The sequence below is a fragment of the Protopterus annectens genome, chromosome 5.part1 (genome assembly GCF_019279795.1).
Source record: "Protopterus annectens isolate FY-2018-M chromosome 5.part1, PAN1.0, whole genome shotgun sequence".
NCBI lineage: Eukaryota > Metazoa > Chordata > Ceratodontiformes > Protopteridae > Protopterus > Protopterus annectens.
In genome coordinates this window covers 627,819,464-627,834,144 of record NC_056736.1, presented here as the reverse complement: position 1 = coordinate 627,834,144, position 14,681 = coordinate 627,819,464, and the positions used below count along the sequence as shown (strand labels likewise).

At 39.4% G+C, this 14,681-nt stretch overlaps 1 protein-coding gene across 1 annotated transcript in view; it reads left to right on the top strand.

Annotated features, from left to right (window-relative positions):
* Positions 1 to 419: 419 nt before the first annotated feature.
* The window catches only part of MEDAG (mesenteric estrogen dependent adipogenesis), a 557,632-nt gene continuing 543,370 nt past the window's right edge, over positions 420 to 14,681 (top strand). The window contains exon 1 of the mRNA XM_044073243.1: positions 420 to 1,308. Within this exon, the coding sequence (XP_043929178.1) occupies positions 1,028 to 1,308 (281 nt within the window). The 5' untranslated portion in view covers positions 420 to 1,027. The remainder of the gene's footprint in view (positions 1,309 to 14,681) is intronic.

The following is a 14,681-nucleotide window of genomic DNA, read 5'->3' as shown; positions in this document are numbered from 1 at the left end:
TACCACTTCCATAAACTACATCTCTATGAGGATCTGAAGTGCACATAGATAACAGAACTAACGTTGAAGTTGCTGCCAATGTGCCGTTGATTTGTCCAACTAAACAGACCACTCCTACCTCTGCCATTATTATGCATACTTCGCCGTTCCTCATCTTTTCCAGTACTTTTAAACAAACGACACTTTGGGCTTTACACAGTAAATAAGTTACAGTATTTCAGTTAACTGCAGAGCATGCATGTACACACCCACAAACGCTAAAAAAACTGGCAAATTTACCCAGATAAGAAGCTATGAAACTTAAATTAGAAACACACGACAAGTTTTAAGACCTTCGGGAATTCCAAAATTGTTTACATCACTGCCGGGAGAGAAGCCTCCCCTTCACAACCACAGCTCTACCTGTGTACATCATTAAACAGTATTTCTTTCTTTAGGTTTAACTGTCTATAGATCTTCTATTTCGGGCCTCAAAATGCTGCAATATGTAAAAACTGAAAGCAAACTAATTTAGTAAATATACAAAGCAACTTTCGAAGAAACTTGCACGTCCTTTTAAATGCAGCATCATGACATAACGTTGTAAACGCAAAAAAAAAAATCCTCGTAGTTTGTATTGCGCAAACTTAACAAATAATAGCGGTTTACTCCAAATTTAAGGTGTGCCGAAAATTACGACATAAGTAAAATACGATCAGAATTCTACCGTCACCCTCCCCCTGTCACCTTACACAGGCCCAATAAAAAAAGTGTTTTGGCTAAATTTAGTCAAGCATCATCCGTATTAAAATATCACCGAAGCAAACTACGTTACTCGTAGTGTCCCGCCTTCGGAAGGGACGGGCTCTGTTAAAAAAATGTTACCGTTACCAAGTTCAAGGAGGGGTGCCTGTTATACGAGATCTTAAATCTTTTTAGTACTAGTATGTCGGCAAGAATCTGGGACACTCGTTAGATGTGTTGAAGTTTTGTACTACTAAAGTGCTTTCTGCTTTTCTTTTACATTTTTACAGTATACTAACAAAATATGTCGGTCAGTAGAGCAATAAGTGGTGATCGTCAGACTTCTCACATTATTACAAGTATTTCCTCCGCTTCTTCGGCGGATTTAGGGACACTAACTACATGTAACTGTGAGTTAGCAGTGTTACCTGTCCTACAGTTCCTGCAGCAGCAGAAAGAGTACTTCTCTCCGGAGGGGTACAGCATCACTGTCAACCATCATCACGGTGGTGGCTACAACGTGTGTTGTGAAGGGGAGATTTGGGTGCAGACTCAACGCTTCACTGTTAGCAGCTTCTTAAAGAGGTACCGGAACTTGTTGGAATATTTTTTGTATTGATTGTTGTACACATCAGTGAATATAAAGCCAAAGAATGTACTTACGATAACTATAGTGAGCATGTGCTGTTTACCATTTTAGTAGTGTTTGGGGGGGGTTGTATTTTTCCACAGTGAGTGAACATTTAACCCTTCCTGAGTAGATAAGGGAAAACATGAAATATGTAGTGATTTATGTAAATAATAGTATAGTTTCTGTTTAACTTCTCCAGAGCTGTTGTGAAGTTCTTTGCTGACTTCAAGTAACTGGTGGTGCGGGTTTCTAGAGTGACCGCCCGACTTACTGTCGGTTTTCTGACGTGGTGGTGGCACAGCATCCCCCTCGCTGTAGAACTATAGGTCTCAAACTGCCCCTTATTTTGCCTTATAACCTTGCCATGTTCCTCGTAAATTTTTGATTTTCTTGTAAATCACCGATAATGCATACAGTCAATACAGCAATACCATTATCACACACGGTTTCTTACTTATTTGTTTTTCAGGAAATTCATGTTGATGTAAAATATTTTGTTCTTATCAGTTTTAAATGAATTAGAATAGTTTGCAAATATTTCCCTTGATTCTTGAGCAAAGGAATTGACAAAAGTGTGTAGAACAACAGACAGTGATGACAGTACACTTGTGCTTTATCAGTCAAACCAAATTCATTTACATTCATAGTCATATTTGCAAATTTCTGTTTAACAATTTACTAATACTGTTGTTTTTTTTTGTCTTGTGCAATTTTAAAGAACTATAGTAGGTCTGACTAACCAGTCTGTATGTGTTACTTCGCTTAGGAGCTGTACCCTTGCAGGCTGTGGCTCGTCATATTGACTCTTCTATTGCACCATTCAGAACAGTCAGGGTAGATATTCTGACTGGTAGGACAAATTCACCATGTGTCCATAGGAGAAAAAAGTATTTCTTGTTTCAGCCACAGCATGGCGTTCTGGTAGATCAGATGGAGTGTTTTGAAAACCTACAGTTTTAATTGGACTCCTAACTCCACTGGATAGTTATATACTACTGCTACCCCTAAAATTAATTGGGATTGCAAGGCTAGCTTATGCTGTGTTTGGTGAAACATATGTATTGCATTGTATGCATAGGTATTTTCAGTTTCATGTATCTGGAAATGGCAATCCTTTGTTGCTAAGTCACCGTTTACTATGGTACCACTGTTTTTCCTGTTATGGTGAAAATAGCTACCTGTGGTCCATTCTTCCTAGTATCTCAAAACAAATAGAGTGTGTGTGTGTGTGTGTGTGTGTGTGTGTGTGTGTGTGTGCACCCGCGCATGCCTGTCTGTGTACATGTGTCATGTGTAGCTAAATTGGAGTAGAGAGAGTGTAGTGTATCACCATCCTGCCCATTGTTTCATTTGCAGTTGTTGGAGTGCAGATATTTTTATTCTAATTCTCACCATCTTGACCATATCACAGAGCACTGATATGGTCAGGATGGTGACCATATCACAAAGTGCAGATCCCTAGTCCTAACCAAGTTGTCAAGAAGTTATCACCGTTGTACTCATGACATAAATCACTGGAGCTCAGGCCCATTCACTTTAAACTTCACACACAGTATATATTCAGCAAAGTCACAGTTGTGCTCACCTGCAAGGCCATAGGTTTCCATATGTTTTGATTTAGAGGATACCGATTTCAAGTAATTTTGACACAGATGGAGAGTAGAGACATGTCTGTAGGCATTTGTGTTAGTAGGGGAGGAATTGTTTGGAAGAAGACGACCCATCACAATTTTCCAGAGAGCAGGAAGTTGACAAGAGCTAAATGTACGCGCGTGCATGCATGCATAAAAGGGGCAAAAACAAGTTGCATGCTTTTAGGGATTTGTGGTATAGTCCATATGCATTACGTTAACCTGCTTTCTAATTGTTGCTCTTACCATGTAATGGTTTGAAAATTGAAATGGGTCTCAAAACTGAAAAGTCAGCATTTAGAGGCAGTGCCAAAAGAAGCTGATGAAGCTGATTCAGGCAAGCAACCTTGGGTTTCTATCACACTTTTAGGAGTAAAAAGTTTCCAAGACTTTGGAAAAGTCATTGGCCTTAGCATATTTAGTATTTTTACATTGATTCAGTCAGTACTTTCCTGATGACTATGCTTTCATTTGAGTGCATTCTGTTTCCTTTTTTGTGTGGCCACTGGTTTAGTTTTACTACCACCTTATGACCCCCTCCAAGGCTTGCATTTGTTCACTAACATTTTTTGACTTTGTATGCTAAATGTCTTGCTTAAATCTAAGCAGGCCATGTCTACAGCCCCTTGCTGTTATCTACCCGGGTTGTCATATCAAAATATTTTGTAAGAGTTGTCTGACGACCTTGCTATTGTGAAGCCATGCTGCTTGGGGTTCAGTACCACACTAGCTTCTAAAGTCCAACAAAGGTTTGTTACTTAAGTCTTATGGTTATTTGTATATCCCTCATTGTTATTTTTTAAAATTCTCTTGAGGCATTATCACATTTTTTCAAATTCTACTCTCTGGACTGCATTGCTGGTCAATACATTCCTCATACTGAGAATACACCACTTGGTAGAACATCTCCACAGTGAATACAAATTGTTTTGAAATAATGTATAGTAAACCTGGAGATCTGCTTCCAAACAAATAATGATCAATTCACTGAAAATAAAGTAAATACTAGAAAAACAATATTTCTTGGGGAGATCTACATTTACTTGAATGTAAATCCCCTGTAAACCTAGCACATGAGGTAAATATCCTGACGTGACAACTCCTGGAATGCTTTAACATTGTTTTGGCTGTACTATACGATTGCAGTTGTGCAACTCTTGTTTCACCCTTAATATGCGTTTTGTCTTTTCACCAATGCTAAGCAATATGAATCGTGTGTGTGTGTGTGTGTGTATGTGTGTGTGTGTACCTAAATCTATATAAGTAATGGGAGGAGCTTGGGTTGAAATGTCCCATATGGGGGTGGAGTGCAAGAGGCTAGCTCCCTGCAGGTCTTAACTGATATTTTTCAAACATACTGATTGATGTGTGTTAGGTGAGTTTGCTTTGGGCAGTATGTTTGCATGTGGTCTAATTCACAGCTTTCATAGTGAATCCATATTTTTCAGTAGGGGGCAAAGCCCGTCCATATTCAGCACAGAAGGGACTTTTTTCATGCACCATTCAGTTTGTGTATCTCAGGTGGGGCTAGTGACATTTCATCTGATTAAGTGACAACCCTCAGTGTGGACACTCATGATCACCAAAATGTAAGTACAGTGACCATTCCTCTTCATGAAAAACCTTGGTATTTCAAAACATTATGATAGCTCACCAAAGTAAATGAAGATTTTTCTCATTCTCTGAAACATTATTTAGTTCTTAAGGATTGTTAGTGTTGAATACCTAGCAATTAATGCTTAAGAATTGTCCATTTTGTCAGATATGCTACTTGTGCATCTGGTTATGAACATTTTGATGAAGGTGTCATTTCACACACATGCTGGTTTTCACACACACACACACACACACACACACACACACACACACACACACACACACACACACACACACACGCCATTGATCCCATAAAAATCATGTTTAAACCTCTTCTACCTTTTCACTTGGAAAAATCTCAAGAAAAACAATGACAAAAAATCTTATTTATTAATTCTATTAACTACTACAACAGAATTGTAAATATATAGTTAGTGATGACAAAATAAAATATTTAGGAATAACTTTAACCAAAAACATTAAAGATATAATTAATATAAATTACTGTAAAACTTTAGAAAATATTAAACAAACTTAACTGGAATATTTTTTTTACATTAGAAGAAAGATTTTCACTTATTAAAATGTTAATACTTTCTAAAATATTATACATGATTCAGTCTGTAGCACTTCCCATCCCTAAGCAGCATACAAGAGATTTTTATAACTTAATACTTAAAATTTCTTTGGCATTCTAACAGATCTAGATTAGCACTAATTCACCATCAATGCAGTTGATCTCAATGCAGTTGATCCAATGGAGGAATAGGTTTACCAGATTTAGAATCCTATTCCACATCAGCTGTTATAAAAAACTGTCATTTTGTGGACTAATAAAACTATAATGACAAGCGGAAAGCTGTACAAGAATATATAATTATGAAAAATAGTCAAAACTACAATTATTATAATATAATAATTAATAATACGATTCCCTGGTTATTAAGAGTATATAGTAGGATATCAAAACACCACAATAAATTTAACCTGTATTGCAATGATAATTTCCGACTTTAAAATATAGTATATAGGGAACCTGAGTACAAGGCATGGATCTACTTAATCTTTCCTGTTGCATACAAAAAATATTACATTTAAATTTAAGAAAAAACAATTAATATATTGATTTCAATTAATGGAGAAGGAAAACAAATATTCCCTTGATTGTATATTAAGTAAATTTAACTTAAATAATAAAATGTGGATAGGTCTACAAAATTGTAGTTATGGTATAGAAAGATTATCTGTGATGCAAGTTTCAATCAAAAAGGAGATCCCAAAATTTATAGATTTTCTGATACTATCAGTCCATCAAAATCCTCCCAAGAAGGATTGTCTAGAATGTATAAAATTATTAAAATTAAATCTGATTTTTGTAAAGATGACTATTGGAGTTATTTTATAACTATAAATAATCATTTTGCAAGTGAAGTTGAGAAAAAAATGATACTTGCATCCTCTTTTTAAACCACAAGGTCATTAAGATGGAAGTTATTTTCATGGAAATCTATGCATAAAGCTTTTATTACACCGCACAAAATAGAGCTGATGTCTGGGGGAAAAGGTTGGCTGTTGGAGATGTGCTAACTGGCAACATATGATAAGTGAATGCAGTGTAATTAAACCCTTTTGGAATAATGTTAATTCTTTCTTACACACTCTCTTTTTAATGATAATTTTTGTTTAAATAATTCATTCATTTTGTTTAATACACCAATTCCTTTATTTGTTAAGAAAGTTGATTATTCCCTTCTTTGTCCCTTCTAACAATTGCAAGAAAAGTGATGATAAAACTAGAGACGCAGTACTTGTCCAACAGTGAAAGAGTTTTATAACATTGCAACGGAGACTTGTCATCTGGAAAGCCTAACAATTAAAGAAAGAACACTAGACAAAATTCTTCACCTAATTTCTGGATGAAACTCAAGAGACTACTGAATAAAAGGACATTAAACTAGTTGTTGTGCTTTTATTTTAAATTGTAGACACCCTGTAAATAGTTGGTTATGATAGTTTTTTTGTTTGTTTGGTATTGTTTACAGCCTTTTATCTATATATGTAATTCTCATTTATGAAATTTTATTATTCATTTATAATTCTAATACAAACATTTGAAAAAAAGAAAACAATGAAAATTTAGTAACAACTCTACTGATGCTAGCTTAGCTAACTTGGATAACTTTCTGTTCATTCTTTCAAGTTTTTCTTATCTTTCTTCATTAAACTACTCACATCTGTGAGGGTTAAGGCTGTTAACAAGCGGCATCCTGTTGTCCTGAGTTTTTCCCCTCCCCAATTTGCCTTCTTTGTAATTCAGCAAGTCGCCTAAGCAGACAGTGTTCCTGGGCTGAGCCTGCAAAAGGTTCATGTAGGTCATTGGTGCACTACCCCAGATGACAAATATAAATGAATAAAAAGTTGCATAATTATAGCTTGTCACTATGTTAAACTACTATACATATCCAGCCCCGTCTGGGCACTAACCTTTTTGATAACAAAGTACCACTTTACAAACTTATCAAAACTTTTTTGAACTTTGTAACATTCTTTACCTACTATCCATTTTTGATTGTCCAGGGTTACCTGCTTTTTAAATTTTGTAACAGTTATAGAAAATCTTTTATGTATCGTATTAATACATCTGTTACTGGAGCTTCTCACCTGGGACCTCCACTGAAAATGGGCATACAGTTCCTGTCAGACTTTCCTAGTAAATGTTCAGTCAAATAAACAAACATCCATCTGGAAGCTACCATATCTTGGTGTGATATACTCTTGCTGCAGGACACATTGGACTCAATGTTGCCATGCTAGTCTGATGCCTAGAAGGTTTTTCTTCCTACAGACTCCTTTCCTATTCCCCTGAGCTAAACCTGGCTTGCTAGACTAAACTCAGTTCTGGCTGTACTGTCTTGCTTTGCAGTTCTTCTTTTTTATAAAGACTAATTTGATAGAGGGTCCAGTATCTGAACCAAACTATCCTGGCTTCTAATCTGAGCAAAAGTTGCCATGAAAAAAAATATGTATGTCTGTATTTATCTATGTAATGTATAATCTCCTAATGGTAAATGACCCCTGGTCTGTTTGTGCTGTGGAGACCCTGACTGTTATGACTGTGGAGTGTGTTTAGGCATTGACGAGCCCACCTTGTTAGAGGGGTGAAGAATATTTGAACATGTTTTTGGAGAAAAGAAATAGAGCTATCAGTCCACCAATGAAACCTCAGTGGGATCTAGTTGTACCTAAGAAGTTAAAAAAAAAAAGAAGTTAAAAAAAAAAAACAGTAGAAGAGGAGGAAATAAGAATTAAAGAGAAAGGGGAGTGCAGAGAAGTAAGAAGTTAAAACATCAACTAAGAACTACTGGACACTTGGGAGTAAACTTGCTCACCAGACATCAGCTCTGGCGCAAACTGATGGAAGTTCCCTTCAACTGATATTCCTTTTCCTAGTCACAAGGTTTCCAATTCAGCTGAAGTATGCCCAGGTGTGGAATCAAATGATGCTAATATCATCCACTAAGTCCTCACTAGCTGGTGAGGTTTTAAGACCTGCGCAAGTTTGGCATTTCCCCCAGTGTAGGGGCAGATATAAGGTATGACATTTGTTTTGTCTCTCTCCAGTAGAGTTCCTCATATAACTAAACTGTACGCAGTTGCCACTTAGGCTCCAGCCAACAGGGATATTCACCAGTGTCACGCATTTATTTCTGGCTCCTCAGGTAAAACTCCAACTAAATAAGCCTTCACTAGTAGGTCAGGCTTTTGCCATGATATGAGTTGCATTGACTCATGGGATGCAAGTGTTGGGCCTGCTGATTTCAGACCTACATTGGATCGGCTGCATGGGATTCTGGCATTGCATTCTCCAAGGTTGTCTAGTCATGTTCGGATTCTAACAAAGGATCCTATGTCATATCTAACATTTTGCTGCCCAGTACAAGCCCCTTCTGTGTCCCACATGCTAGATTTATCTTTCTCCCTGCATACAAGACTTTCCAGTGGGACCAGACCTTCCCTCATGTTCAGAGGCAGTAGGTTGAGTATCCTTCACGGAGGCTTTTCCCCAAAATGACCCAGACAATTCTGTCTACAGCCCCAGTGCAGGCATGTAGCTACCCACGTTCAGTAAAGCAGGTTCACAGGTGAGACAAGCACTTGGTACTGGGACTCCAGGCTGTTCACAGTCCATTTGCAGTCCAGCAACTTAAGGTCACTTGACAATGTGAAGGTAGAACTTGGCTGAGCAGGAGAGACAGATGGCATTTTCTGTTATACAGTCACTACCTAAGAAGAAACATTAAAACTGACAAGTCTCTTGGGGAAGCTGTTTAGTTCAATGTAAATCCATCAAGATTCAGCCACTTTCCCCCACATTAGTGTTACCTTAGAGACTGTTTTCATTAAGTAAAGGGTATGTGGGGGGAGTGAAGCTCACCCCTATTGGAGGGAGTTTAAGGAGGAACGACCCTTAGTAGAAACATTTTATTTCCATGATTCTTGTAGAGCTGAATCTCACTGATTGCTGTTTTGATGAGTTAATTGAGAGTGAGCTGTCGTGATTCCATCTCCACAGTGGGAATCTTGAATATCCAGCAGCAATGATGAGAAAGCGGTTCCTCTTCCTCCCCATGAGAGAGAGAGAATGGAGGCTCATCTCTTTCCATAGAGATGTTTAAAGTGGGTGTGTCCCACAGTAGACTAGACAGCCTGGCTTATCCCACCCACCAGTGTCCCCTTTAGTAACATAGTAGATATGGTGGCAGCCATGGTGGAGGCTCCCATGAAGTCTAATTGTTGGTGGAAGAAACCTTGCCCTGACCCAGTTGTGGCAGTGCAGAACTAAAGAGTAATTCTTCACCTCAGGCCTAGGCAGTCCAAATTTTAGACTTGGAGTTGAAGACTGTAGACTGCTTATTGAAGCAGGTATTCAGATCCCACCTTGGCTATGAGGATGCCGACTTTACTCCATGCATGTGATAATAAGTGGAACTTTTTCTCTACAGGGTTACTGATCATATGGAGGCTGTGTCCAACTCTTAGAAGAAACAAAGCGTAGATAAGAACAGCATTCAGAATTAACCAACTCCTGGTGAAAGTGGTAGACAGCACAGTAGATGCAGTGAGGTACACAACATGCTCCACTGCAGCCATGCCACACCTCTCCTGGTTACAACTGATGCATTTTGCCAGGTACATCAGAGCCACATTTATGGATATCCCTTCTTTGGGGTTGCTGCTGCTGTTTAGTTGTGAGACTAATAAATATCTCAAGGCTGTGAAGGAGATGAGCATTTACTGTGGGAATGTCATTTTACTTGCTACAAAGGATCTTTTCCTATGAACAGTGGAACCAGTTCAGGTGATGGTTCCACATTAATCTAAGTGTCAACAGTCATAGTCAAGATGTGGATATGTATACAGAGTCCTAGTGTGGCAGAAGGATCCATTTTCTGGGTTCCCTTAAGCAATGTTGTTATCAAATTATTCCCTCTCCTGCATGATAAAGAGAACAGATGTAGAATTTGCCTCCCTTTGATAGGACCCAATGACTCAAGTACGAAACATGTTTAGTCTTTCAGAGGGGTTCCCACAGGGTGTGGATGTACATTAGGGTGCAGCTCTGATCCCACTGCTGTTCATACTGATGATGGACCACATTAGCAAGTGGGTCAGAGGGGATAGCTCAGCAAAGTTGCTGTATGCAGAAAATGTGGCATTACAGTCAGACTCTGAGCAAGAACTTCAGTTGAACATTCCATTCCTCTAATTTTGCTGAAGACACATGGAATGAAACTGAGTATGGGTAAGACAGTTGCAATGGCAGCAAATGGAGTTCAGAAGAAGGTGAGAATGTAGATAGAAGGGACAATAGTGGAACAGGGTAATGTTTGGGTGGTGTGGTTGAGGAGAAGAGAAGTCTGAATGAGGAGGTCAAAGCTAGAATCAGAGGGGATGCAGCCAACTGGCACAGAGTGTTAGGTGTAGTATATGGCAGAAGGATTCCAACGAAGCTGTGAAGTGTGCAAAACAGTAGTGTGACCAGTACTGCTGTATGGCATGGAAACCTGAGCAGTAAAGGCAGAGCAGTTGAAGATAGAGATGAAGTAAAACAACAAGGAAGCCAGCCAGGGTACCCCACCGCAAACTTTATTGACTAAATAAATTTATCAGACATAAAAAAAAAAAATGTTTGTGTCTTTCGGTTTTTCCTAGTTAGGGGTCGCCACAGTGGAACTCCGGTCCGCTAATGATTGGTAGTGGATTTTTATGTATCGGGTTACCAGCCCTGACGCACAACCTTCAACGAAGGCATGCCCTATTCACGTATGCCTCCACACAGAAGATGCTCTAGCTGAAAATCGAATGGGACAACGTCTTGCTATGAGGCGACAATGCTACCGCAGCACCACCACCGCAGTTAGAGACATAAAAAAAATGTAATAATAAATATAATAAATAACTTAGCGCTTTCATCCTGATAATCACAAGACTTCATCAGAGTGTCACCCATTGCTCCACTCTTAAATACACCAAACTGACCAATCAAAATGTACATATTACCATATCATGAATAATCATAAGTAATGCAACAGATAAAATTGACAAATGTTAAATATTAAAACAATTAACTTTGTTGCGATGTTCATAATAAATGAATAAATTGGTGAATAAAATGGATAGTCGTGGTGGTGCAGCGGTAGCATTGTTGCCTCACAGCAAGAGGTTCTCCTGTTCAGTTCTCTGCTGGAGTGCCTTCTGTGTGGAGTCTGCATGTCCTCCCCACGGTCGAATGGCGTTTGAAAGACATGCGTGAATGGGTGTGCCTTCGCTGAAGGTTGGGCATCAGGCTAGCTACTTGGCACCATAAAAAATGCTACTGCCAATCATTAGAGGACCAGAGTTCCGCTGTGGCGACCCCTAACCGGGAAAAGCCGAAAAGACAAACAGCATGTTATAAAATTTAAGTATTAAGAAATAACATTAAATTCAAGCTACACTAAAGTAGCCCTTCTCTTTAACACACTAAGTGTTAAGGAATCATTGATTCCGGTGTTGACAGAGGTGTTCATCCTTAATTGCCAAATGAATTCCTTAAATTCTAACAGTGTATCAATATCACCCATAAAATCAGAGACTGTAACTCAATAACAGAAAATATAAACTTTTTAAAATATGAACACCCAGAACTGTGTCTAAAAAGAGCATTTGAAGACTTACTTTTCTTAATTTCATAAAGGTTCTCTAATTCTGTCTTTTAGTTTCTTGTTAGTCTTCCTCCACGTAAAATGTTTTACAGGAATTAAAATTAGCAAGGTAAACTATATATCTACACAATTTGCAAAATCCACATTCTCTTTTTTTCCTTGCCCTAAGCTAGTGCATCTATTGGTGGGCTTACTCTCCAAAATATTTTTTATGTTTTCCCTTTACTAAATTACAATCATCAGGGCATCACCCACCACTTTTCTATAACTTCACCAGAAAAATAAGATTCACAATTTAATTTAACTATATTAATGTATCTAAATACGTCAGTGCTGTATGGAATGGTAAATGCTGAGGTAGATGAGTCAAAGGTCTTATTATTTCTTATTTAAATACAAGTTAATCCTGTGTTCTGTTCACAACATACTTTAATGTAACACCTACAACACATACCTCAAGCAACAGGTGTGTCACACAATCACAGCCCCTAAGGCAAAACACTATGCCAGAGACATTAGTAATAGGTGACTCTATAGTCAGACACACCGACGTTCCACTTACCAGGCTGAATAAGGAGAGGGTAATGGTGAGCTGCCTATCGGGAGCTAGGATCCGCCACATTACACACGCACTCAGGTCACTCCAAAGCAAGTACAAGTATGATGCAGTCATTGTCCATGCTGGTGTGAATGACCTGAGACGTACTTCCCTGGACTACATGAAAACAGACATTGAGGAGCTCTCCGATTATGTAGCCCAGACTGGTATGACCCTGACCCTGAGCAGCATCCTGCCTTCACCAAGAATGATGCTTCAGTACAAAGACAAAATGATCAGTTTTAACAATTGGCTTAATCACTGGTGTCATTCTAGGGGGACCCAATGTCTGTCAGCCTGGGATGACATGCTGGACAAGCCGCGTTGCTTCGCAAGGGATGGCTTGCACCTGTCACCACTGGGCTTCTGGATACTGGCCAAGGCTCTTGCCAACCCCATAGTGCCTTTTTTAGGCAATGCTCAAAAGACAAATCAACCTCCGTAAAAAACAAAAATGGAAAAAAATTAAGGGTAATGCTGCTCAACGCCAGAAGTCTAAATATCAAGATGCAGGCACTCGAAGCACTTAAGTATGGAGAACATCGATGTCTGTGCAGTAACTGAAACCTGGTTCAAGGCTCCTGAGAGCACTCCAGCGCTACCAGGCTATACCTCATATCATGCTTTTCGGCCTCAAGTTCCAGGCCGAACCACAAAGGGAGGGGGAGTGTCCATTTTCATAAAGGACACCTACACCTCTCAATTGGTGGCTACCCATGAAGCATCAGAAACCATACAAGTTTTACTCACCATAGGCAAAACTGCCATACAACTGGTCGCATGTTATAGAACACCCTCCCAATCCCAGGAATCCCATCAAGCATTCCTGAAAACACTGGAGGATATGAATGTCACACCAAACACCATCATATTGGGTGACTTCAACTACCCCAACATAGACTGGGCCCGCTATTCTAGCCCTAACACCCTAGCCCAAAGATTCCTGGAATTCATTAACTCAAATGCTATGGAGCAACTGGTCACTTCTCCTATGAGGAGAGATAATATACTTGACCTGATTATCACAAACATGGGGTCCAAATGCTCCGCACCGGATATAAACCCCTCACTAGTAAGATCTGACCAAGAGGATCAAAGGGCTCAAACAGATGCCATATGCTACCCGGTTAAAGAAACTCCAGCTCTACTCAGTGGCATACCGCCTGCTCAGAGGTGACCTGTGCCTGACGTATAAGGCCATGTCCAACCCGGAATTAAGGGACATGCTGCACCTCAAAAAATCCAAATCCCATCGAGCTACACGCTCGAGAGACTTGAACCTCAGCACTGAAATAAATAGGACATGCTGGAGGGACAGATTCATAACCCAGAGGCTCCCTTCACTATGGAATAAAATCCCAGTCCAGGTTAGGCAGAGTCCCTCATTGACTCTCTTCAAGAGGAATCTTGATGAGTGGATGGGAGATCATAGGTTTACCCCGGGTATCACTTCTGTGTCACTGTTAGACAGAGGCACAGTATACTAACCTCGAAAAAGGGCATAGCAAAATTAATTTAAAATGGGTGGCGAAAGCCAAACATACTCTGGCTAGGCTTATAAATGCCCTAGGGCAGATAGCCTAGTATGAACCTATGAACCTGACCATAAACTGATCACGTTGGATGTACATATCCCACCCCCACCCCCAGAACAAAAGACTACAGTGAAAAATTTTTCAAAAGCTGACTTTATGCTCCTTAAGTCAGAAATGATATCCTTTAAGCCTACTGGGTTAATGGAAACCACATCCCAAAATGCTGAATCCTACACAAAAGCCTTCTACGGACATCTCCAAGAATGCATGGATCAAGCAATCCCAACTAAAACCAAGACCCTCTCCACCAAGGGAAAACGCCTGGTTTGGTGGACCCCGGCTATAAACAAACTGTACAACAAAAGAAGGAAGCTACTGCAGGACAAAGCCAAATCCCACAAGGGAAAGGCTTCCTGATCAGCACAAGTAAAAAACTACGTTCTCTCATAAAAACATCTAAAGCCAACTTTGAGAGAAAGATTGCCAAGGATACCAAAGACAATCACAAGGCCTTCTTCAATTATGTCAGAACCTTGGGAGGAAATTCTCAGATATGCTCTGAGTTGGTACACAACGACAAAGAATTCACTGACCCTACCGACATTGCCAATATTCTGGCAGATAGGTTCAGTGCAAATTTCTCCCCTCCCTCACCCCCTAAAGATGAAGTAATTATCCCTGCTGAATGTAACCTACCTGTCATCTCAGACATACAGGTGAAATCAGCACTCAACAAAGCAAAAAACACAGCATCTATGGGAC